Raw genomic sequence first — 26,675 nt, forward strand, 5'->3', positions numbered from 1 at the left:
TGGACTCCAGTAGCGAGGGTAGAGGATGAGGTTGAGGAAGTCGCTGGTTAGGGGAAGGAGGAAGGAAGTGCAGGGATGAAAGGCCAGAGGAAGAAGATGGAGGGAATGAGCCAAAAAACACACAAACATCAACACTATCATCCCCATTCCCATTTCAATAGCAGCAACCTTAGGAGATAGGTATTCTATTATCTCCAATTTATGTTTGAGGTAACTGAGGAGTAGAGGGGTTGGGCTCATTGTTGCCGGTCACCTGGCTGTAAGTGGTGGAGCCAAGATGAAAACAGAGGCAGGCTGGCTTCAAAGTCCATGCAGTCTCATAGGGCACCTCACTGAAAACAACAAGACATGTTTCTCTTCAGATACCTCTGGTCCTGGCTGGCCTGCTTTTGTTCATTCAAGCATCACATTTCCATTTTATTAATAAGCAGATATTAATAAACAATTATCTCAGTTCATCTACACAACCTAAATCAAAGCATCCAACATAAGCAGGTTTTTTTAAAAAAAGAAAAACTGTCAGAATTAATATCTAAATCTATGCCCTGTCTGCTTTGGCTCAGTGGATAGAGTGTCGGCCTGCGGACTCAAGGGTCCCAGGTTCGATTCCGGTCAAGGGCATGTACCTTGGTTGCGGGCACATCCCCAGTAGGGGGTGTGCAGGAGGCAGCTGATCGATGTTTCTCTCTCATAGATGTTTCTAACTCTCTATCCCTCTCCCTTCCTCTCTGTAAAAATTCAATAAAATATATTTTAAAAAAATAAATTAATAAATTGTTGGATTTTTTTCCAGCCCATTTCTGGTTGGAACCGAGGAAGAATTTAGTCTGGTTTTGTTACAGCCTCTGTGTGTTGATTTTAGCACTTGTAAATAGTTCCAAACCTAAAGGTAGTACAGGCACACCTCATTTAAGTGCACTTGGCTTTATTGCACTTCCCAGATGTTTCTTTTTTTTTTTTTTATAAATAGAAGGTAAGACCCTCTCCCAGCAAAAAAGATTACAACTGCCTTTATTGTGAGGCTTGCTTTATTGAGGTCAAAGGGCACCTCACCGGCAATCTCTCCAAGGTATGCCTGTACAAGGCTTCTTGGGAGGCGGTGAGGATAATCAATTAAAGTGTAAGAAGGACTGGCAATAATTCAGCGTATTCAGCGACATTCAATGAGCAGGTCTGGTGTGTTGCAAGTAAGAAGGACACAGAACAGGGCATCGACTTTGAGCTGTTCAAAGTGGGCTGGTCAGACCTGTGATTAGAAAGGCTCCAGGAGCGCGTGACCAAAGGAGAGGAAGCTGGAGCAAAGGCAGAGGAGGCAGGAGCATGGACGGTGCCTGGGGCCTGAGGGGAGGCTTGCGAAGCTGCGCAGGAGGGCCTCTGTCTCAGTTTGGGTCCCTTAAGTGGGCTCTGAGGCAAGTGGGAGTAGCTCATCTGAGGGTGATCCCAAGAAGTTTGGTGAGGCAGTAGGAGAGTGAGAGCCAGTAAGGGTACGTTAACGAGAGGGTTACAGCGATGGGCAACTGGGGCTCCATCCTGCTGGACACCCTCTGAGGAAATGTGTAGAACGTTCCTCCCGATGAGGACGCAGCTGGAGTCTTTTTCACCAACTGCCACCCACATTGGTTGAGGATTACTCCTGCAGGTGCTAATCTCAAGCACTTCAGCCGGCCTCACCCATGGGCCAAGAGTCCTGCAGCCAGATAAAGCCTTCAAGCCAAGAGATGCAGGTGTTTGAGGCATAAGCCATCCACAGTCTCAGGAGCTGCAGGTGTCAATAGCTGGGCACCAATATTATCTGTTCTACCTTCAATAAATGTTTGCATGAAAGAATAACGACGGGTCAGAAAATGAAGTGACACTTGAGGGCTGGGGAACTGAAGTTGAATGTGGCAGGGCCAGAGTGGCATAGGCAGGGCAGGCTGCTGTGGTGGAAAGACATTTTTAAAAATATATATTTTATTGATATTTTACAGAGAGGAAGGGAGAGGGAGGGAGGGAGAAACATTGATGAGAGAGAAACATCGATCAGCTGCCTCCTGCACACCCCCTACTGGGGATGTGCCCACAACCAAGGTACATGCCCTTGACCGGAATCGAACCTGGGACCCTTCAGTCCGCAGCTCTATCCACTGAGCCAAACCGGTTAGGGCTGGAAAGACATTTTAGAGTCAGATGAACATGGATTCAGTATCAGCTCTATCATTTCCTGAGTGACCTTAAACATGACATTTGTAAAAATACATTTTTTTTATTGATTTCAGAGAGGAAGGGAGAGGAAGGGAGGGAGGGAGGGAGGGAGGGAGGGAGGGAGGGAGGGAGAAACATCAACGATGAGCCCTAGCAGATTTGGCTCAGCGGATAGAGCATTGGCTTGTGGACTGAAGGGTCCCAGGTTCGATTCTGATCAAGGGCACAAGGTTGTGGGCTCGATCCCCAGTAGGGGGGTATTCTCTCTCATCATTGATGTTTCCCTCTCTCTCCCTTTCCCTTCCTCTCTAAAATCAATTAAAAAAAGAAAGAAAGAAACATCAATGGTAAGAATCATTGATCAGTTGCCTCCTGCACGCCCCCTACTGGGGATCGAGCCTGCAACCTGAGCATGTGCCCTGACCGGGAATTGAACAGTGACCTCCTGGTTCATAGGTTGATACTCAATCACTGAGCAACACTGGCCAAGCTGAACATGACATTTAAGTTCAGTTTCCTCAATTGGAAAATGAGAATAACAAAATCGACTTCATAAGTCTGTTTTCAGGATTAAATAGAATAGTATCTGTAAAGTTCCTGGTGCATGGTAGGTGTTTTTTTTTTTTAATTTAATCTTTATTGTTCAGATTATTACAATGGTTCCTTTTTTTTCCCCCATAGCTCCCCTCCACCTGGTTCCCACCCCATCCTCTGCCCTTACCCACCCCCACTGTCCTCATTCATAGGTGTATGATTTTTGTCCAGTCTCTTCCCGCACCCCCACACTCCTTCCCCCCCGAGAATTGTCAGTCCACTCCCTTTCTATGTCCCTGATTCTATTATATTCACCACTTTATTCTGTTCATCAGATTTTTTTATTCACTTGATTTTTAGATTCACTTGTTGATAGATATGTATTTGTTCATAATTTTTATCTTTTTTTGCAGTTCAACTTTTTAATTTTAATAAAATCAGAATATGCACAGCACATGCAGTGCTAGCATCTAAACTAATACAATAAGCAATTACTAAAGCTATAGTGACTTGAGGTTCAATCCTTACATTCAGCAAGTTTAAATCCACTCTTACATTTTGAAACCTTAGAACTGAAAATATTGCTTACTGGTAGAACTTGCTATTGCTGAATGTACAAGTCACAGTCACTGATTATGCCAATACAACAAAGATAACCACATGTTTGAGGATTGCAATGTGCCAGACATTCACTGGGGAAAAAAATACACACAACTAAACAAAACTCACACAACAAACATCTGAGAATCTGGACACTTCGTATCAGTGTTCTGAAGTGTTTCATTAATATCTTAAGACAAGCGTATCAAAACCTTGGCATGTTTTAATTTCAAGTCGCCAATTTTGTTTTTACTAACATCAGAAAGTTATGGCTACACTGCCAAGGCCGGGTCTGCTTAATTTGACTTAAGAGTTTAATATGACTTAACATTAAAAGCTCACATTACCCTGAAATATATAATTTCACGCATACGGTGACATTCAACATTCAAGTGCCAGTGTTTTTGTACTGTCTTTTGGTCAAGTTTCTTTAAACTTTCAAAGAATCACTTTTAGGCTTACAAAAATAAATATTTGTCAAAATGTTCAATAAATATTACATAAAACTAGCAGCAAAAAGTATCTAGAAATCTGTGTGCAAATAGTTTTTCTTCCCAACCATCACTCCCATGGTCCCAAATAAATTTTAGAATCTAGTCCCATCCCCCTTCCTAGACAAGCTGCGTTCAACAATCTCCAAGAGACAAAATAAGATTGGAAGTTTAAGGACACGCACACAAGACATATGTATAAAATTCTCTGAGTGTGCAATAAAAAAAGTATTTTGTAAAAAGTTATGGGCAAAATGTACAAGGGCCTGAACCTAGACTAATTGAAATAGCACCATAACAAATGACCTCAATACTGTCAAGTGCACCTACTTAATAAAAGCTTTAAACAAGGCACAATACACTTGAAAATCTATTGCAATTTAGGAAATTTTTGCCGTCTCCCTATGCCACTGTAGAAAGATTGAGCCTTTTGATCACCGCATTCTGGCCACAAAATTACCGCAGAATTCAAAGTGGCAGAGGCATTTTAGTGGTGGACAATGCTCATCTTTGGCCAGATTTAGCATAAACAGACTATAAATACAATGGAAACCTATGCAACTAAAACGGACTAAACTGCACTGGAGAGCAGAATTGACACCTTGCGCAGTTTTGTACATATTTCCAACCTGTGTGATCTCAGATTTCAGTTCCTCTTGTGGAGCCATTTTTACAAAGTCTATAGTAAGCCGGTTTAACATCTCAACGCAGCTTGAACAGAGCAATGTGAATCGGCATTTAAAAGAAAGCCTGCTGCATTAATTCCTCCTGTTCATACCCTCTTGACCAAAAAACATCAACACTAGCATGCGTTATTAGACCAAAAATCATCCAGGGCCCTAATGCTGTGGTCAGCCATTCTACCATTTCAATTTCATTTATGGCAGGCATTTAAAATGTCTTAAGTAGATGAATTCTCCTAAAAACCTATTTATTTCCTGTTATCAGACCTTTAAACTTTCCCTGTAATAGTATGCCCACATTTGGCCAGCTCATCATTAATGATCTGCCTACCTAAACATTGAAAGAGGAATTGCTGAGTTTACTTGCATTAACTTTGAAACAGTGCTTCGAATGTGTGCATGTGTTCAGACATCACCTCCTCATGGCTGGATGGCTTGTTTAAAGGCTGTCAGGTTCTAAATACCTATCCAGGATAGAGTGAGCAAATCAGAACTTTAACTTAATACAGTTTGCCACATTAGAAACTAATTCCGTGAATATGCTTCAAGATATTTGTTGTTTGTTTTCCCCCAATCTACAAGTATCAAAGAGCCCTAATGCAGGTTACCGCGTAAGTTTTTTTCCTTATAATATTTATGATGAATCGATGATTCCTGTTAAGTTGTATCACACCTGTGTGCCAAGGTTTGATTTTAGCCCAAGTTCAGTAAATTTATTTTGTCAAAACAATTGTATCTTGAGCATTACTGAGCCAACAGGACATCAAAATAAAAAGTTGTCTAAAGTTAAAGGCACAGTACATTAACAAACAAATGATCCTCAGTCACAAATTATAAATGCAGTTTGGGATGGGGGTTGGTGGGAGGGGAGTTAATCCAAACTACAGCAATGAAGTCTTCAAACCACCTTCCGAACAGGGCTGCTGATTGTTCATCTCTTCGTGTGACCTTGAGCTCCCTTAAAAATTTTTTTTTTCAGTGGAGAATCACAGCTGGTCATGTACTGCAAGTTCTTGAAGCTACACAAGGTATAGTCTGGCTAAGTTACATGTGGTTTCCATATTCGCTTGTTTGGCAGGGTGACCTACTGCAAAGCAGGTTCAGTTACCCCACCAGTCAACCCCTTGGGAGTTGTAATTTCCTCCGTATCCATCGCTGTTGTAAAAGCCTCCGTAGCCACCTCCACCAAACCCTCTGCTGCCGCCATGGCCGCCTCCCCCACTGCGGCTGCTGCTGAAGCTGGAACTGCTGGCACCGCTACTCTGTCGATAGTCTCTGGCACCAAATCCTCCCCTGAATCTACTCCTCTTAGATCGTCCGCGACTGCTACCCTTGTAGTGGTGTTCGTAAGCCATGCTTCCCAATCAAGATGGCACTTCTTGTTTAGCTTCAACGAGTGGATCCAACAAATCCTTTGTGATGTTTATGTTTCTCTCATTAAAGAATGAGGTGGCAAGGCCAAGGTTTCCCACATGTCCTGTACGGCCAATGCGATGTACATATTCTTCAATATCACTTGGCAAGTCAAAATTGATAATATGTTTCACATTTGAAATGTCCAGGCCTCTTGCTGCTACTGCTGTAGCCACTAGAATCGGGCTTTTTCCTGAGCGGAACTGGTGCAGAGCCTCCTCTCTATCTCTCTGAGATCGGTCTCCATGGATACTGGTGCATGCATATCCTTCATGGTGTAAGAAATCCTCCAGAGAATCTGCACCCTTTTTGGTCTCCACAAACACTAAGGTGAGGGAATCCTTGCCTGTTGCATTTAGAAGGTCAAGCAGAAATGACCGTTTGTCTGCCTCTTCCACCCAAACTACTTTCTGTGTGATGTTCTCAGAGGTAGAGCCAACTCTTCCCACAGCCAAGAAGATGTATTCATCCAAGAAATCACGAGCAAGCATCTGTATTTCCTTAGGGAAAGTAGCGCTAAACATCATGGTGTGGCGCACTCCCTTTGGTGGTATCATATCTTGTTCAACTATTCTACGAATCTGAGGTTCAAACCCTATATCCAACATCCAATCAGCTTCATCCAACACCAAGTATCTGCAGAAGTTCAATCCAATCTTGCCTCTTTCAATCATATCCACCAGACATGCTGGGGTGCTACTAACAAGTGGCATCCACGTTCTAAGTCTCAAATCTGCTGACCAATATCAGCACCACCATAAACAACACAAGGACGAACTCTAGATCTGTATGAGAATTTCCTAGCTTCCTCATAGATCTGTACTGCCAGTTCTCTAGTTGGTGCTAATACCAAGGAGATTGGGTATTGTTTGCGGCGCCCGTACCTTCCATTTTCCTTCATGGCCCTCAAGGCGTCGCCTGGACCATCCATATAAATCTGACTCAAGATGGGTAAAAGAAATGCTGCAGTTTTTCCAGACCCTGTCTGGGCACAAGCCATCAGGTCTCTCTTCTCTTTGATAATAGGAATAGCATGCTTTTGCACTGGAGTCGGGCGAGTGTAACAAGTAAGCTCAATGTTACCCATAATAATCTCTCCCATCTCAACATCACTGAAACTTTCAATATGTGGAGGACAGTTGTTGCCTGTTGCCTCAACTGGAATATCATCATATTTCTCAAAGTTAATCCCAATGTTGCCTCCAGAAAAGAGTTCCTGTTCCAAGCGTTCACTTGGTGTGAGTGGTTTGGACCAATCATCCTCATCTGATTTGTCACACCACCGACTATTTCCACCACGTTCAAATTTGCCAAAGCCACTTCTGTCACCACGGCCACCAATGCCATCATAGTCATCCCGTCCATGATCATCAAACCTTCCTCTTGACCCACTTCCACGATCACTGAAGAAAGTAGACTTTCCTCTCCAATCACCACGAGCTCCAAAATTGCTGTATGCATCCTTACCTTTACTAGAACTCCAACCTGAGCTGTCTTTATCGTAGAATCCTTTAGTACCTTCTCTGTTCCTTAAGTGAGGAGTAGTATAGCGCCCTTTGCTGGCTGTACTTCCTCCACTTTGATTATCTGAAGGGTTCAGGTCTAGGCCAGCAAACTGCTGGTCCAGCCCAAGCGCATTTTCCACTGCCACATGACTCATCCCTGAAGAGTACCGGGAACTCGGAGTCTTCCACTGTTGAGCGAGTGTGTTAGGTTCACTGCGAAGATCCTCTCACGGGAGAACTGCGGCTCTCATAATTTTTATCTTTACCTTTTTCTTCTTCTTCCTCTTCTTAAAGAATACCTTTCAGCATTTCATATAATACTGGTTTGGCGGTGATGAACTCCTTTAGCTTTTTCTTATCTGTGAAGCTCTTTATCTGCCCTTCCATTCTGAATGATAGCTTTGTGGGTAGAGTAATCTTGGTTGTAGGTTCTTGCTATTCATCACTTTGAATATTTCTTGCCACTCCCTTCTGGCCTGCATAGTTTCTGTTGAGAAATCAGCTGACAGTCGTATGGGTACTCCCTTGTAGTTAACTAACTGTTTTTCTCTTGCTACTTTTAAGATTCTCTCTTTGTCTTTTGCTCTTGGCATTTTAATTATGATGTGTCTTGGTGTGGTCCTCTTTGGATTCCTTTTGTTTGGGATTCTCTGCGCTTCCTGGACTTGTAAGTCTATTTCTTTCACCAGGTAGGGGAAGTTTTCAGTCATTATTTCTTCAAATAGGTTTTCAATATCTTGCTCTCTCTCTTCTTCTGGCACCCCCATAATTCTGATGTTGGTATGCTTGAAGTTGTCCCAGAGGCTCCTTACACTATCTTCCTATTTTTGAATTCTTTTTTCTTTTTGCTTTTCCGGTTGAGTGTTTTTTGCTTCTTTGTATTTCAAATCTTTGACTTGATTCTTGCAATCCTTTAGTCTGCTGTTAGATCTCTGTATATTATTCTTTATTTCAGTCAGTGTATGCTTAATTTCTAGTTGGTCCTTTTTCATATCCTCGAGGGTCTCGCTAAATTTATCGGCCTTTTCTAGAAAATTCTTGAAAAACCTTATAACCGTGGTTTGGAACTCTATATCCAGTCGTTTGCTTTCCTCCATTTCTTTCATTTGTGACCTGTTTCTTTGTCTCCACATTTTGGTTGCTTCCCTGAGTTGATAGAGTGGCTTTGTGTGCTAGGTGTCCTATAGGGCCCAGTGGCTCAGTCTCCCCAGTTACCTGAGGTGGACACTCTTGGTGCACCCTTTTGTGGGCTGTGTGCACAGTCTTATTGTAGTTAAGCCTTGATTGTTGTTGGTATCACTGGGAGGAATTGACCTCCAGGCCAGTTGGCTGTGAGGATCAGCTGTGTCTATGCTGGGAGAACTTCTGTGCTGGAGACACCCTTATGAGACAAGACTTGCAAAAGCCTCTGTGCTCAACTTGGATGGGGCGGAGTCTCAGGGCGGAGCAGACAGCATTGGTTTCCTGTCAGCCCTGCCCTAATAGGCCCCTGTGTCTCAGTGTCCCGTGGTAATCGCTTGCAAGCACCTCTGAGAGAAAGCCGCCCTCAAGTTCTGCCCGCTGCCAGACAGTCCAGTTTCTCCCCGAATGAGTCTGGGTCCCCAGAGTCTCGCCCAGAACTGGAGTTCAGCGCAGTCGGGAGCTTTTGTCTCCCTCCCGCTTGAGAAAGCCAGCCGTGTACTCAGTTGCCAGTCCTCTCCCCATGCGTCTCAGTACCTCTGCCTCCTGCAGCTCCTCTGAGTCTCAGTGTGCTTTTCTCTTTCCTTCTAGTTGTAGAATTTCCACTCAGCCAGACTTCTGTGGTTCTGGATGATGTCCATTTTGTCTTTTAGTTGTAGTTTTGAAATTGTTGTGCGAGGCAGCAGTTTAGGTGTTTACCTATGCCGCCCAAACTCTGGGATAATGGCCCCAAAGTGCAAGAGTAGAGATGCTGGCAATTTGGGTACACCAAGGAGAAGCCATAATGTGCTTCCTTTAAGTGTAAAGGTGAAACTTCTTGACTTAATAAGGAAAAGAAAAAATAATATGCTGAGGTTGCGAAGATCTATGGTAAGAATGAGTCTTCTATTCATTAAATTGTAAAGAAGGAAAAAGAAATTTTTGCTGGTTTTCCTGTCACACTTCAGACTGCAAATGCATCTCATCAGATAGGCATTTCATCAGCTTACACAAGGGTAAGTACAGTATAGTAAGATGTTTTGAGAGAGAGGAAAACCACATTCACATAACATTTAACTCAGTATATTCTAATTGTTCTATCTTATTGTTGTTAATTTCTTACTGTGCCTAATTTATAAATTAAACTTTATCATAGGTATGTATGTATGTAGAGGGAAAACATAGTACCCTGAATATCTGTGGTTTCATTACTATCCATCGTTTCAGGCATCCACTGGGGGTCTTGGACTGTATCCCCTGTGGATAAGGAGGGACTACATCTATGCCAAAATAATATATGGTATATTTTACATATATTCAAACTTTATGTGAATGGTATCATATTATACTTTTTCTCTGTAACTTGCTTTTTTCATTCAAAATTCTAGTTTTAAGATTTATCTGTGTTGCCCAGCCGGTGTGGTTAAGTGGTTGAGCATTGACCTATGAACCAGAAGGTCACGGTTCAGATCCCAGTCAGGGCATATGTCCAGCTTGCGGGCCCAATCCTCAGTAGGGGGCGTGCAGGAGGCAGCCGATCAATGATTCTCTCTCATTATTGATATTTCTATCTCCTCCCTCTCCCTCTCCCTTTCTCTCTGAAATCAATAAAAAAATTCTAAAAAGCATTTATCTGTGTTGATGTATGTTCCTCTAGATTAGCCTTTTGTGTAGTATTCCAAATGTAACCAATACTTTGAAAAATCACAACATTTGGGAGGACATTTTAAAGCAGCATTAAATTTATTCTTCAGAGTTAGTTCTTTTCCCCATATCAGTGGTCGGCAAACCGCGGCTCGCGAGCCGCAGTTTGCTGCTCTGTTGACTAATGAGTTTGCAGACCACTGCCCCATATGGATAAAATTTTGTGAAGGCCCATAACTTTTCTAATTACTCTTAGTAAAATGTCTTCTTAAAAAATATATTTTTTATTGATTTCAGAGAGGAAGGGAGAGGGAGAGAGAGATAGAAACATCAATAATGAGAGATAATCATTGATTGGCTGCCTCCTGCATGCCCCCTACTCGGGGACCTGCCCAATGGCTGATGCTCTATCCACTGAGCCAAACCAGCTGGGGTGCTTCTGGTGTCTTTAAGTTACAAAATACAGTCTCCACAGGCATTTGAATTTGACTTTCTATCTCATGGGGTGCTTTTGTGAGTTCTTTGGAGACTCTGCCATAATGGAAATCCCTCATGGGCATTTATCAATGTGGGTAAAAGCATCTTTTCCAGCCAGTCTAATGACTCCTGCCTTCTTCAGCCCTAGGCATCTGAGTTCTTTTACTCCTCTGAGGGTCCCTCTTGGACAGGCTCTACAATGGTCCCAAAGCAACTCTCTTCCATGCATGTGGTTCACTCATGCATCGTTGGCTCTGACCAACTCAGAGAGCACAGGCCCATTCTAATAAGACTTCCATACCTCTCCTCTTTTTGTCTCCATCTCCCAATCCTTTAGTTACCCAATGTGGTGTGAACTCAAATCTGGTGGACTAGTATTAAAAAATCTCATTTGCAAGTCCTGCATGGTAATTTTCCATCTGAATTTGGAATGAAACTAAAATACAATAGTTCAATTTTAACATCTGTCCCACATTCATAAATATACTATAGCTTATTTATCCAGTTCCCTGATGATGGACATTTAGATTTTTTCCAATTTTCTACTGCCATGAATAATGCCTCAAGGAATAGTCTTATCTTCTTTTATTCATATATCCTCATGCACATGTACATATATATGCAATTTTATTTTGCATATATATCTAAAAGTATGATTGCTTCACCAGAGGATATATGTCTTTATTTTTACTAGATATTGTCAAATTGGTCTCCTAGGTGGTTTTATAAGATTTTACTCTCTGCAGCAATGTATGAGAGGTCCATTTTTTCCACATCTTCTCCAAAACTTGTTATTGCTAGACTTTTACATTTTAGCTAATTTGATCTGCATTTAAAAAAATGTTTATTGATTTCAGAGAGGGAGAGAGAGATAGAAACATCAATGATGAGAGAGAATCATTGATCGGCTGCCTCCTGCACGAACCCTACTGGAGATTGAGCCCATAACCCCGGCATGTGCCCTCGACCGGAATTGAGCCCAGGACCCTTCAGTCCACTGAGGGGTGTACCATTGAGCCAAACTGGCTAGGGCTGATATGCATTTTGATTTTCAAATTTATTAATCTTTTATATATGGTTAGAACCTTTGGAGTCTTGCTTAAGAGCTCCAAGCACTATTCTGAGGTCAAAAATATTCTCCTATATTGTTTTCTAAAAGATTTATATGCTTTTTTGCATATCAAGTCTTTGATCTCCCTGGGGCTGGGTTTTGTAAATGACATGAATAGGGATCTATTTCCACCCCCATATGGGTAACTAATTGCCCCCAAACTAAATATTGAATAATCTATCATTTCCCCCACTGATTTGTAAGGCCACCTTGCTACATATCAATTTTCCATTTAGGTGTAGATCTGCTTCTGGGCTTTTTATTCTGTTTCCTTGTGGACATTTAAATCCTTACCTTTTTTTAAAAAAATAAATATTTATTGTTCAGATTATTATAGTTGTTCCTCTTTTTTCCCCCATAGCTCCCCTCCTCCTGGTTCCCACCCCACCCTCTGCACTTACCCCACCCCACTGTCCTCATCCATAGGTGTACGATTTTTGTCCAGTCTATTCCCGCACCCCCCCACACCCCTTTCCCCCGAGGATTGTCAGTTCACTCCCTTTCTATGCCCCTGATTCTATTATATTCACCAGTTTATTCTGTTCATCAGATTTTTTATTCACTTGATTTTTAGATTCACTTGTTGATAGATATCTATTTGTTATTCATAATTTTTATCTTTACCCTTTTCTTCTTCTTCCTCTTCTTAAAGAATACCTTTCAGCATTTCATATAATACTGGTTTGGCGGTGATGAACTCCTTTAGCTTTTTCTTATCTGTGAAGCTCTTTATCTGACCTTCAATTCTGAGTGATAGCTTTGCTGGGTAGAGTAATCTTGGTTGTAGGTTCTTGCTATTCATCACTTGGAATATTTCTTGCCAATCACGTCTGGCCTGCATAGTTTCTGTTGAGAAATCAGCTGACAATCATATGGATACTCCCTTGTAGGTAACTGTTTTTCTCTTGCTGCTTTTAAGATTCTCTCTTTGTCTTTTGCTCTTGGCATTTTAATTATGATGTGTCTTGGTGTGGTTCTCTTTGGATTCCTTTTGTTTGGGATTCTCTGTGCTTTCTGGACTTGTAAGTTTATTTCTTTCACCAGGTGGGGCAAGTTTTCAGTCATTATTTCTTCAAATAGATTTTCAATATCTTGCTCTCTCTCTTCTTCTGGCACCCCCATAATTCTGATGTTGGTATGCTTGAAGTTGTCCCAGAGGCTCCTTACACTATCTTCTTATTTTTGGATTCCTTTTTCTTTTTGCTTTTCTGGTTGAGTGTTTTTTGCTTCTTTGTATTTCAAATCTTTGACTTGATTCTTGCGATCCTTTAGTCTGCTGTTAGATCTCTCTATAATATTCTTTATTTCAGTCAGTGTATGCTTAATTTCTAGTTGGTCCTTTTTCATATCCTCGAGGGTCTCGCTAAATTTATCGGCCTTTTCTAGAAAATTCTTGAAAAACCTTATAACCGTGGTTTGGAACTCTATATCCAGTCGTTTGCTTTCCTCCATTTCTTTCATTTGTGACCTGTTTCTTTGTCTCCACATTTTGGCTGCTTCCCTGAGTTGATAGAGTGGCTTTGTGTGCTAGGTGTCCTATAGGGCCCAGTGGCTCAGTCTCCCCAGTTACCTGAGGTGGACACTCTTGGTGCACCCCTTTGTGGGCTATGTGCACAGACTTGTTGTAGTTAAGCCTTGATTGTTGTTGGTATCACTGGGAGGAATTGACCTCCAGGCCGATTGGCTGTGAGGATCAGCTGTATCTATGATGGGAGAACTTCTGTGCTGGAGACACCCTTATGAGGCAAGACTTGCTTCAGTGGGGCTTTGGTGCTCACTGAGTCTGCCCCCTGAGAGTGTCCCTTATGGATCTGAGGAGTTGTAATCTGGATGGTCCCACTCTGACCACTGGGTACACTGGCTCTTGGATCTCCAAGGAGGTGCTAATTTAGCCTCTGCCTGAGGCCACCCAGCAGGAGCTCTGGAGAGATCTGCAGATTCCTCTTCTTTGTTTGGGGTTTGGAGGTACCCAGATGAGGTCCAGCTGTGAAGCAATGCAAGCTGCTGTGGGGCCTTGGGCCTTCTTTTGGATGTTCTGGGTCTCACTGACTCAGCTGCAGTTTGTTAGGTAATTTTAGATTTCAAAGGAACAGGCCATTCATATGCAAAAACCTCTGTGCACAGCTTGGGTGGGGCGGGGTCTCAGGGAATTAATAGGGCGGAGTAAACAGCAATGGCTTTACTTCAGCCCTGCCCTAAGGGGCCCCCGGGTCTCAGTGTCCCTCAGTAATTGCTGCAAGCACCTCTGAGAGAAAGCCGCCCTCAAGTTCCACCTGATGCCAGACAGTCCAGTTTCTCCCCGTATGAGTCTGAGTCCCCAGAGTTTCGCCTGGGGACTGGAGTTCAGAGCAGTCGGGAGCTTGTGTCTCCCTCCGGATTGAAAAAGACAGCCACATTCTCAGTTGCCAGCCTTTCTCAGCCTCCATACCTCTGTACTTTACTTACGCAGCTCCTCTGAGTCTCAGTGTGCTTTTCTGTTTCCTTCTAGTTGTAGAATTTCCACTCAGCCAGCCTTCCTGTGGTTCTGGATGATGTCTGTTTTTGTCTTTTAGTTGTAGTTTTGAAGTGGTTGTGTGAGGCAGCAATTTCAGGTGTTTATCTATGCCGCCATCTTGGTTTCTCTCCTAAGTCCTTACCTTACTAGACTCCTTGGCATTGGATCCAGCTGACCCTCTCCTGAACAGTATACTCTTCCCCACTAGATTGTGAGTTCCTGAGGGTAGGGACCATATATGATTCAACTTTGCAGCATCCTCCTCCTGCCACTCAGCATTGTGCCGGCCAGTCAGACTGAAGTTGCTGAGAAAATGTTTGTGACCGAACTGTACTTCCATTGTGCTCCCATGACACTTAGAACGGTCATTATCTCTTACCATAATTATTAGTGAAGATGCCTGGCACGCCACTGGGGAGGGGAGCTCCAGGAAGACAGCCTGAGTCTGATCATCCTGCAGGCCCAGCATTTGGAATACAATATATGCTTAATAACTAATTATTGGATGGATGTTCAGAGCAGGAACATTTAAAATGGAATTGCTTTTTTCATGATTCTTCAACCAAATATCAGCCAAACCATTCTAAGGGAAGTTTGGTCTTTGTTAGGAAGGTGTTACCCAATCTACTTAAGTACAGAAAAAATACATGGCTGATAATGGCACAAAAATGACTGAAGAGGTAATGTGAACATCACTGGATGAAAAATTTAAAGCTAACTTATTTCTCATAAATATTACAAAATAGGCATCAGCTACCCTTAGCCAGCCACAGTAATATACAATTGGATAGTATTCATCCTATGCTAAAGCATTGCCACTCAGAAAGTAAGACAGGCAACTGAGACATTGCAAAATCCAGCAACTGGAATCAGGAGTGCTCCAAGAATTGGGTCTACAGGAGACTGAGGGCGCAGCACCAAGAGAAGGAGAGGTGGGGCATGAATGGGGAGAGGGGAGGGCAGGGGTGATGTAAGATTAAGGAAAAGAAAGTCTGGCAATTAGGAGAGAAAGGAAGTAGTTTGACATTGGAAAGTGCCTGGCAAGGAAGATGAGAACCTGGCGAGGAAAGGAAAGGTGACGCATCAATTACAACAGATCTTGCCTGCTGTTGTCTGGGCTTTGGAAGCAAGTTGATGAGGTTTGATTTAATAAATATTGAAATTCTGAGAACACTTAAGAACTGCCAAGGGAGGCTGTACAGCAATCACCACATGAGTAGATTTCTAAGGCCAGACTAGGCACCCATCTATTATGGATGGTTTGAGACTAACACATCCATCCTTCTACCACACAGGAAATTTAATGACCCTTGGGCCTTCCTCCCAAACTTCAGAAAGGCTGGGGTAGGTGGGAAGTGAGGTTAAATGGTGCTAACTTTCACTCTGCCATTTCATCACAGACTCCTTGCTGTTCATTCAGGTGTAATTGACAAACATTTTCTCTAAACAAAGGAAGAGATTTTATTATCTTTTTATGTACATTGCTGTCCAATCTTTATCCACCTTTATATATAGTTAACGCTTTACATTTACATACCTCTAAACACAGTAAAATTCTGTTTAATAAGTTGATTTGAAATTTGCAATAACTTGAACAGTGGCAACTCTCCACTTCATCTTGGGGAATGTATCTGTACATGCCTCAGACCACTAGACCTCTGGAAAATTCATCAATGTAACAGTCTCCTTAATTTTTATGATGTTTATTTTCCACCCTTAGCATGTGTGTGTCTTACAAAGGCATCTAGGGTATTTGCTAAGTAACTTCTTGTTCATAACTTCTTGTTAGGTACAGTCATCAAGATAAGAGTGAATCAACTATCTTTGGAAGCTGGTTAGGTATATGGAAAGGTGATATGATCAATTCTCTACAGTCTGGATTGCAGCAGCGTTAGAGAGTTGACAGACTTGAGGCAAGATGTGAAGGTGTACCTGCAAGTAAAAGTGCGCTGCTCTGGTAGTCTTTGCACATGTGCACACGCATGAACCCTCCCCCCACACACTCACATACATGCACACAGAGACAGAGACAGAGACAGAGAGTGGGCTTATGAGCTTTGGGAAGAATATCAGAGGTGAAGTGCTCTTCTCAGGGTAAATGTGACATTAGGATGATGTGACTGACGTTCATCACTTCATTAAGGTTGTGTTTGCCAGATTTCACCACTCTAAGGTACTAGTTTCCCCTTTTCCCGCTCTCGTTTTACATAGAGAGTTAATTAGTACAGCCTACCCTCAGAGGGGAGAGGGCAGGATTTAAGCTACATGTCCTAAATGTGGGATGTAATTCTACATACCTTATCAGGAGTTCTTCTGAAAGAAAGATGTGCTACTGTTTTAACTATATATTTTTTTTTTAATTATTTTTTTTTTAATCCTCACCTAAGGATATTTTCCCATTGATTTTTTTTTAATATATTTTATTTATATTTCACAGAGAGGAAGGGAGAGGGATAGAGAGCCAGAAACATCGATGAGAGAGAAACATCGATCAGCTGCCTCCTGCACACCTCCCACTGAGGATGTGCCCGCAACCAAGGCACATGCCCCTGACCGGAATCGAACCCGGGACCCTTCAGTCCGCAGGCCGACGCTCTATCCACTGAGCCAAACCGGTTTCGGCAGTTTTAACTATATTTTTAACACACAAAGTTTCTGTGAAGGGCTGATCTGCACTCATTTTTTTTAAAATATATTTTATTGATTTTTTACGGAGAGGAAAGAAGAGGGATAGAGAGTCAGAAACATCGATGAGAGAGAAACATTGACCAGCCACCTCCTGCACACCCCCCACCGGGGATGTGCCTGCAACCAAGGTACATGCCCTTGACCAGAATCGAACCCGGGACCCCTCAGTCCGCAGGCCGACGCTCCATCCACTGAGCCAAACCGGTCAGGGCTTCACTCATTTTTTATTTTATATTCTTCCAGAAGATATTCGAGTGACCTTTAAATCATGTTTCAATTAAAAAATTAATTTGGTAATTGCTTAGAATTTCACTTACCGGTACATTAATTGGGGAAGAACTGACATCTAGGTGTATGGTTCTTGGCTCCTTTTAGTCAACTCTTCCTTTATATTGCTGGGAATTCTTATGTGCTGATAACTAAATTCTGAAAGCACATAAGCAGATATGCAAGGATCTGTTTTGTAGTCAGACACGGCAGTCCTGTGGCCTGACTCTCAGTCTGAAGAAGATTGAAATAATGTCTGGGCCGCCCCAGGGAAGACACCTGTCAGAGATAAGCTTGAGGTTGCTACTGAATGTTGCTACATCAAAGTAAAATATATAGAAAACAAGATTACGAAACCCAGAATGAGGTTTGGGGGAAAGACTGACAAAAACCATGCATTCCTTGAGGTCAGGGCCCAGGTTTGATTCCTCTTTGTGCCTCCACTAGTAGCACACATTGGCACATCTGAGCACTTGTTGAATAAATGAATAAATCAGTGACTAAATATTCCCAAAGTCTTGGCCTGAAACACTTGATCACACCAAGATGCATTCTGATCATCATTATGATTCAGCTGCATCCATGGGTAATTCATTATACATGCTGATGTTATTTGAATGACTTGCCACTAGGTTTTTTATTAGTGTCAATAATATTTCACATTCAAGTTGAGATGATGACAGAATCACTAAAAGTGACAAATATAACAACATAGAATACATGCTGACTATCAGTCAAACACAATGAAATATAATTCCATAGAATGTTATGTTTAAAAAGCAGAATATAAAACAATATCCAGGCCATGATTATAGTGGTAAAATAAAGTTTGCACCTGTAGCAGGTATATATTGCTTATGCTGTTTAGCATCTCTTCTCTTTTTTTCCTAAGAGACATATATTTTGTTTTGAAGGAAACCTCTCCTCACCAGTGTTCAGCCATGTGTGTGGGTCCTGATAATTCAAGTCAATCTGAACTTTATCTCCATGGCCCTGGTGGTTGGTTCAGGGATGGGTAGGTAACCGTGGGCGTTTTGCTAGGGCTTGATGAGGTGTGAGGATGGGGGATCTAGAACTTCTGCAGCTGTTTTGCTACCACACTGATAAGGTCGCCATGTGGAGCCTTGAAGATAAAGCAACACAGTGAGGAAGAATAGAGTAGATGAAAAAGACTTGGTATTTACTTGGGCTGTTGGGTCAAGCCTCATCTGAAGCTAGGCTTTTCAGTAATTCCTTTATTGTTTACTTATTTGCAAGTGAAATACCTAATGGATACACAGGCAAGGGACCTGAAAGGGGGGGAGGGGAATGAAAAGAGTTTTGATTTGTTAAGGTGGTGAGATAGAGTAATTTTTTCTTTCTTTGATTTCTACTAATGTTTATATGATTCATAGCTGGCGAGGATTTCTGGATGTTGAAAACACCTCAAAAGACTAAAGGCCTCAATAGGCATAGAATTATAGATGATGTGTATTTACAGCATAGCATCCACTGTAAATATTATGACGGTTCTCTAATTCTCTTCTGTATTAAACATGAACTAGCAGAAGGCTCAGTGGTAGACCACATGCTCTCAGAATAGAAGCAAGGCCAGTTCACAATTCATATATATTCATATATAAATATACAGCTACTAGTGGTCTAGTATGCAGCACTTTTCAAATCTTACTAGAAAATATAAGCATTAAATCTGGGCTGATCAGTTTTACCTAGTGTCAGTACACAGGAAGAACAGAATGAGACTGCACAATAACCAGTTCATAAGTAATCCTTCTTTCTTCATTTTCCTCTCAGATCGCTGTGCCACTGCCACCTCTACTGAACACCAGCCCCAGCCCTCAGCAGGCAAAGGCTGAGCCTCCCTCTCTGGCGTCCTTCTTCATAAAGTAGAATGCAAGGTGATCCCTTATCTCCATCGGTTGTCCGAGAGCTGCATTTCAAAGATCCTTTTGGTGTCTGACTACATAGGAGAAGAGGGAGAATACAAGACAGAAGAAACACTCCAGGGACAGAAAGAGGACTGAAAGGTGTCAAGAGCCTCTTTACGTAGAAATGTTTAAAGTGAAGGAGACTAGGAAATGACAAGAATACTTGAAGTCTTCCCAAAGACTAAACAGTTTATAAAGGTACCACAAACATCCTTGAAATGTTATTGGATTTTGTTAACACTGTCCCAAAAGTGCAGTATACCAGTAGGTAAATTCAACTAACAGAAGTAAACTGAGGCGTGAAGAAAAGACAAGACCTTGTACTTTCAATCACTCACTTTGTGTGTGGACATTAGCATGCCTTTTGGAGAGCTAGGAGCAGAGACACTCTGCCGTGTCTAAGGGCTATGTGTCCATCTCATGTGTGGCCATCACACTGAGCATTTTGAGGTTACATATTTGAGTTTGACCCTATCAATTTGATTCCAGCAACAAAGCCTTTATCATTTCTCAGTGAATCAATATTTCTATTAATATTTGTGTTTAAAACTGTTAAATAATTAGGGCCTATACAAAAACCACACAGCAAAACCCTGCACTCTATTTGAACTAAAACTGACGAAAATAGTAAATAGTTTTAGTCATAGAATTTGGAGAACTATGAAAATGTGAGGTTTGTTCTGGTTGTTTATAAAATTCAATGTTTAAAAAATTTTTTAAAGAGGAGAAACCAAGATGGCGGCATAGGTAAGCACCTAAACTGCTTCCTCGCACAACAATTTCAAAACTACAACTAAAAGACAGAACGGACACCATCCAGAGCCACAGGAAAGCTGGCTGAGTGAAAATTCTACAACTAGAAGGAAAGAGAAAAGCTCACAGAGAATTGGAGGTACGGCAAAGGGTCTTTGTGCGCGCAGAGGGAAGGGCGGCTGAGAGCCTGGCTGACTTTCTCTGGCGGAAGGGGGAAGGAAGCCTCCAACCGCACTGAACCCCAGTTCTGACTGCACTGAACCCCAGTCCCGAGCGAAACCCCGTGGACCCAGGCTCATACAGGGGAAGTCTGGACTGTCAGGTAGAGAGAAAGGCACCCGGAGACTCGGAGACCCGGGGGAGACCCGGGAGAGCCCCGGCAGGCAGGGTTCCGGAGGCGCGCGCGCCAGTGTGCACAAAGGCTGCGGATGTTGCCACAGGCTTTCCCTAGCAGAAGGGAGTCCGAAGCTCCTGACTGCACTGAACCCCAATTCTGACTGCACTGAACCCCAGTTCCAGGCGAGCCCCTGGGACTCGCACTCTTACGGGGGGGAATCTGGACTCTCGTACGGAGACTCGGGAGCCGGGGAAGGCAAAGGTCTGCAGGCGCGCGCATGCCAGTGCGCACAAAGGCTGCGGAGGTTGCCACAGGCTTTCCCTAGTGGAAGGGAGTCAGAAGCCGGGGAAGGCAGAGGTTTGCAGGCGTGCATGCGCACAAGGGCAAGGATGACTGGAAGCCAAGACAGTCTGCTCTGCCCTGAGACTCCACCCCATCCAAGCTGAGCACAGAGGCTATTGCAATTTGGCAAGTCTAATCCTATAAGGCTGTCTCCAACACCGAACTTCTCCCAGCATAGACACAGCTGATCCTTACAGCCAACTGGCCTGGAGGTCAATTCCTCCCAGTGATACCAACAACAATCAAGACTTAACTACAACAAGGCTGCAAGCACAGTCCACAAAGGGGTGCACCAAGAGTGTCCACCTCAGGTTAACTGGGGAGGCTGACCCACTGGGCCATATAGAAAACCTAGCAGACAAATCTACCCTACCAACTCAGGGAAACAATGAAAATGCGGCGTCAAAGAAACAGATCACAAACAAAAGAAATGGAGGAAAACAAACGACTGGATATAGAATTCAAAACCACGGTTATAAGGCTTTTCAAGAATATCCTAGAAAAGGCCGATAAATATAACGAGACCCTCGAAGATATGAAAAAGGACCAACTAGAAATTAAACATACACTGACTGAAATAAAAAATATTATACAGAGACCCAACAACAGACTAGAGGAACACAAGAATCAAGTCAAAGAATTGAAATACAAAGAAGCAAAAAACACTCAACCGAAAAAGCAAAAAGAAAAAAAAATCCAAAAAGTTGAAGATAGTGTAAGAAGACTCTGGGACAACTTCAAGCATACCAACATCAGAATTATGGGGGTGCCAGAAGAAGAGAGAGAGCAAGATACTGAAAACCTATTTGAAGAAATAATGTCCAAAAACTTCCCCCACCTGGTGAAAGAAATAGACTTACAAGTCCAGGAAGCGCACAGAACCCCAAACAAAAGGAATCCAAAGAGAACCACACCAAGACACATCATAATTAAAATGCCAAGAGCAAAAGACAAAGAGAGAATATTAAAAGCAGCAAGAGAAAAACAGTTAGTTACCTACAAGGGAGTACCCATACGATTGTCAGCTGATTTCTCAACAGAAACTATGCAGGCCAGAAGGGAGTGGCAAGAAATTTTCAAAGTGATGAATAGCAAGAACCTACAACCAAGATTACTCTACCCAGCAAAGCTATCATTCAGAATGGAAGGTCAGATAAAGAGCTTCACAGATAAGAAAAAGCTAAAGGAGTTCATCACCAGCAAACCAGTATTATATGAAATGCTGAAAGGTATTCTTAAAGAAGAGGAAGAAGAAAAAAGTAAAGATAAAAATTATGAACAACAAATACATATCTATCAACAAATGAACCTAAAAATCAAGTGAATTAAAAACCTGAGGAACAGAATAATCTGGTGAATATAATAGAATCAGGGGCATAGAAAGGGAGTGGACTGATAATTCTCAGGGGGAAAGGGCTATGGGGGGGTTCAGGAAGAGACTGGACAAAAATCATACACCCATGGATGAGGACAGTGGGGGGGAGGTAAGGGCAGAAGGTGGGATGGGAACCTGGTGGAGGGGAGCTATGGGGGGGAAAAGGAGAAACAATTGTAATAATCTGAATAAAGATTTATTTAAAAAATAAATAAATAAATAAATAATTTTTTAAAAATTGATTTATAGAGACAGTGAGGAAGGGAGAGGGAGAGAGAGAAGCATCAATGTGAGAGTGAAACATTGATCGGCTGCCTCCTACAGACTCCCTACCAGGGATTGCGCCTACACCCTGGGCATATGCCCTGGCAGCCTTTCAGTGCACAGGATGACCAACTGAGGTACACCAGCCAGAGCTGAAGTTTTATTTATTACTAGTGGCCTGGTGCACGAAATTAGTGCACGGGAGGGGGGGCAAGGGAGGGGGTGTCCCTCAGCCTGGCCTTCACTCTCTCCCATCTGGGACCCCTTGAGGGATGTCCGACTGCTGGTTTAGGCCCGATCTCAGGATAGGGCCTAAACCGGCAGTTGGACACCCCTCTCACAATCTGGGACCGCTGGCTCCTAACTGCTCACCTGCCTGCCTGCCTGACCACCCCTAACCACTCTGCCTGCTGGCCTGCTTACCCCCAACTGCCCCCCCGCCATTGGCCTTCTCACCCCCAACTGCCCCCCCTTGCTGCCCTGCTCACCCCCAAGTGCTCCCCCCCGCCAGCCTGCTCGCCTCCAACTGCTCCCCCCGCCCCCCCCCACCACTGGCCTGATCATCCCCAACTGCTCTCCCCTCCTGGCCTGATCGCCCCTAACTGCCTCTGCCTTGGTCCCGCCACCATGGCTTTGTCCGGAAGGTCTCCCGGAAGGTCTCCCAGCCTAATTAGCATATTACCCTTTTATTAGTATAGATTATTATTTTTTTTACCTTTAGCTGTGTATTTTTTCCCCTTTCTTGATTAAGATATTACATATGTGTCTTTATCCTCCCATTGCCCCTCTGAAGTTTTATGTTTTTAACAGCGTAATCATATCACATAGATTATGCCTCCCCCCGTCCCTTCAGCATCCAGATTTCCCCCCTCAAAATTGCACATAACAGCACTTTAGATCTTACTTAGGTACTTGACAAGCTTTTTCTGAGTGCTCATTTTGTCCAATCCTTGACTTCTGAGTTTTCAGTCTGCTGAGGGATATGGTATATGTCCATACAAAGTGACAGAGATAAGAACCCTATGCTGTCTTAGCCCAGGAGAGGAAAGGCTTCCTAGGCAAGGATAGAATAAATGGGAATTACTTACATAAGAAAGGGAAGAAGGGCTTTTTGAGTCAGAGGAAGCAGCATGTACAAGACTTGAGAATAAAGTTCACAGAACTCCTGGGGACTTGTTGCTAATTTAGCAAAGCCAGTTCACAGCTGGGGGAGTGGGGACAGGGTGAGTCAGGGGTAGTGGCAAGAATAGCATTTTTTTTTACTGTTTTTTAAACTGTACAAAATTCTTTAATCGGTCATTAAAACAATATATTTTTTTTAAAAAAGGAATGGAATAAAAAATACCAGAATGCTTTATATGCAGTAAGGGTAAGTATTGATATGTGAATGTGTTACTTTATAGTTATACTAGAGGCCCAGTGCATGAAATTTGTGCACAGGGAGGGGGTGTCCCTCAGCCCAGCCTGCACCCTCTCCAATCTGGGACCCCTCGAGGGATGTCCGACTGCCCGTTTAGGCCCAATCCTACCGGCAGTCGGACATCCCTCTCACAATCCAGGACTGCTGGCTCCCAACTGCTCACCTGCCTGCCTTCATGATTGCCCCTAACTGCTTCTGCCTGCCAGCCTGATTGATGCCTAACTGCTCCCCTGCCAGCCTTTTTGCCCCTAACTGCCCTCCGCTGCAGGCCTGGGTCCCGCCCAACTGCCCTTCCCTGCAGGCCTGTTTGCCCCCAACTTCCCTCCTCTGCCAGCCTGGTCACCCCTAACTGCCCTCCCCTGCTGGCCTGATCACCCACAACTGACCTCCCTTGCAGACCTGCTGGCCATCTTGTGGCAGCCATCTTGTGTCCACATGGGGGCAGCCATCTTGTGTGTTGGAGTGATGGTCAATTTGCATATTACTCTTTTATTAGGTAGGACAGAGGCCTGGTGCACGGGTGGGGGCCAGCTGGTTTGCCCTGAAGGGTGTCCCGGATCAGGGTGGGGGTTCCCTTGCGGTGTGGAGCGGCCTGGGTGAGGGGCCTGTAGTGGTTTGCAGGCCGGCCACGCCCCCTGGTGACCCAAGCGGAGGCCCTGGTATCTGGGATTTATTTATCTTCTATAATTGAAACTTTGTAGCCTTGAGTGGAGACCAAGGCAGGCCAGGGCTGCGGGAGCTTGGCTTCCTCCATTGCTGGGGCAACTCAAGCCTCCTGCTCTCTCCAACTCAGTGGCTGCCACCATTTCTGTTGGGATTTATGTATCTTCTATAATTGAAACTTTGTAGCCTTAAGTGGAGGCCTGGGCTGGCCAGGGTGTGCGGAAAGCTTGGCTTCCTCCATTGCCAGGGAAACCCAAGCCTCCTGCTCGCTCCGTGGCCGCAGCCATCTTGGTTGGGTTAATTTGCATATTCACTTCTGATTGGCTGGTGGGCATGGCTGGTGGGTGTAGCAGAGTGATGGTTAATTTGCATATTGCTCTTTTATTAGATAGGATATGTATGTGTATATGTGTATACCAGGTCATGATATAAAATGTATTTCTTACTGTGGGACATGGTCCAAAAAGTTTGAAAGTCACTGTTCATAGTATAGAACATTTTATTTACAGTCTACAAGGTGAATAGCCTTTAAGTATTCCATTTTTATTATAATGCCCTCTCTCCAATTTTTGTCACTTACTCATTACATAGATATTTATCCAGTGCATATTTTATGCCCAGTGCTAAGAAACTCCCTGAAAGGAATGCACAGTCTATGGGAGGCAGACAAGTAAAGAGATAATAATAGCTACTGTTTATAACAGTCCTCAAAGTATGTTTTGTGAACCACCTACTTTTGAATTCCTAGGGGGAAATGCTTATTAAAACACAGGTAAGAGTTGCTCTTCCTTAGGCGGAGGCCATGGCAGGACAAGAGGATCCTGTGCAGCAGGAAATTCACCAGCTCTGGGCGAACCAGGAGGTCACTGAAGTCATCACGAGCAGCATCAAGAAAATTTCGGACTTTCTCAACTCGTTCGATATGTCTTGTCGTTCAAGACTTGCAGCACTAAGTGAGAAATTGACAGCCCTTGAACTGAGAATAGAGTACATTGAAGCACAGGTGACAAAAGGTGAAACCCTCACCTAGAACTGTACCAGGCTGCTGCTGGGATGTTGCTTTACAGAACTCAGGCCTACATGGGAAACAGTCCCAGTAGCCTTCACTCTTTTGTGTTTTGTTTTGTTTTTGTTAATCCCCACCAGAGGATATTTTCCCATTGATTTTTAGGGAGAGTGGAAGAGAGAGGGAAAGACAGAGAGAAACATCAATGTGAGAGAAACACATTGATTGGTTGCCTCCTGCAAGAGCCCTGACCAGGGCCCAGACTGGGGAGGAGCCCACAACCAAGGTATGTGTCCTTGACCCCGGAATCAAACCCGGGACCCTTTGAACCAAAGGCCCACGCTCTATCCATTGAGCCAAACCACTAGGGCGCCTTCAACTCTTTAAAGAGGAACAGGGCTTATTCTTGTTTTTCTTTCTTAAAAAATGTGGCCTTTGGGCTCTGCCATGTTCATCTGGCAGTGTGACATGGCATGTGGGGAGAAGTCCAGGGCAACTCTTGAAAATATTAGGCATTTTACCTTTTCTGTAACATTTTGTAGAACTACTTGTCAATGTATTTGAGGTGCTCAGAGCCAAAAGCTTGGGACTCTGTTAAGGTCCTCCCCACCTCTCTCTTTCCTTTTCTCTCTCAGGCTTTCCTTACAGCTCTCATGGCCTCTGCATTGATTCTATAAATAGACTTTGTCTCCTCCCTACCTTTGTTGGGAGGTGGCAGACAGTCCTGGCTGAGACACTCATGCTCTGGCAAGTGGCTGCCAGAGAATGTTGTTGCTAATCCACCAGTTTTTTGTCCTTCTGGGGAGGTCAAGACCAGGCTCCTATTTGGCTTGAAGGGACATTTTCAGATTTTTCTTTCTGTCATTTGGGGTGTTTACCTCAGATTTTCCCCTAATAAACTCCTAAACTTTATCTGACTGCTGTGATTATGGTGGGAAAAGAGCTAGAGATGGGACTCCTATATTCCACAGAAGTCAGCTGTGTGGAATTATTATTCTCACAAAACTTTCAGGTGTAGCTGCTTGATCAAAACCTAGGTGGCTTACCAGCCCAAGCCCTCATATTTGGACTTTGAGCTGACTAATTTATCCTGGGAATCATTTGGTCACCCAGCAGGCATTTGCCAAGTGCTTACTTTGTAGATACGTTATGTTCCAATAAAAGATATAGCGTTGGAAAAAAACCCACAACATAGGTAATGAATGGGCTTTGCACTAGACCTAGTGAATCAGAATCTCTGGGTGGGGCCCAGGGATCTGCATATTTAATTAAAGGTCCTCAAAAAAGTCTTACATTCAGTTTGAAAGAGATTCATTTATTTTTTAAAATTATTTTTAA

The 26,675-nt window shown here is 43.3% G+C and overlaps 2 protein-coding genes across 4 annotated transcripts in view; one reads left to right on the forward strand and one right to left on the reverse strand.

The window, feature by feature from the left end:
- LOC308240972 (protein BRICK1-like) overlaps positions 1–26,248 on the forward strand; it is a 39,474-nt gene extending 13,226 nt beyond the window's left edge. Inside the window, exons 2-3 of one of the 3 annotated variants that reach the window (XM_080654475.1) lie at positions 19,044–19,375; positions 25,125–25,476. In XM_080654475.1, coding sequence (XP_080510601.1) covers positions 19,328–19,375; positions 25,125–25,361 — 285 coding nt within the window. In that variant the 5' untranslated portion in view covers positions 19,044–19,327 and the 3' untranslated portion in view covers positions 25,362–25,476. Of the gene's footprint in view, positions 1–19,043; positions 21,283–23,581; positions 23,618–25,124 lie in introns of those variants that run through there. The other 2 variants (XM_080654476.1, XM_080654474.1) reach the window with 2 other exon arrangements.
- LOC308240961 (ATP-dependent RNA helicase DDX3X-like) lies at positions 5,593–7,565 on the reverse strand (the record flags this gene model as incomplete). The annotated part of the gene is given in 4 exon segments (XM_080654457.1): positions 5,593–5,856; positions 5,860–6,602; positions 6,605–6,632; positions 6,636–7,565. Coding segments are annotated over 4 exon segments (1,965 nt in total).
- Positions 26,249–26,675: the final 427 nt, after the last annotated feature.

This window comes from Plecotus auritus (genome assembly GCF_963455305.1).
Source record: "Plecotus auritus genome assembly, chromosome: 2".
NCBI lineage: Eukaryota > Metazoa > Chordata > Mammalia > Chiroptera > Vespertilionidae > Plecotus > Plecotus auritus.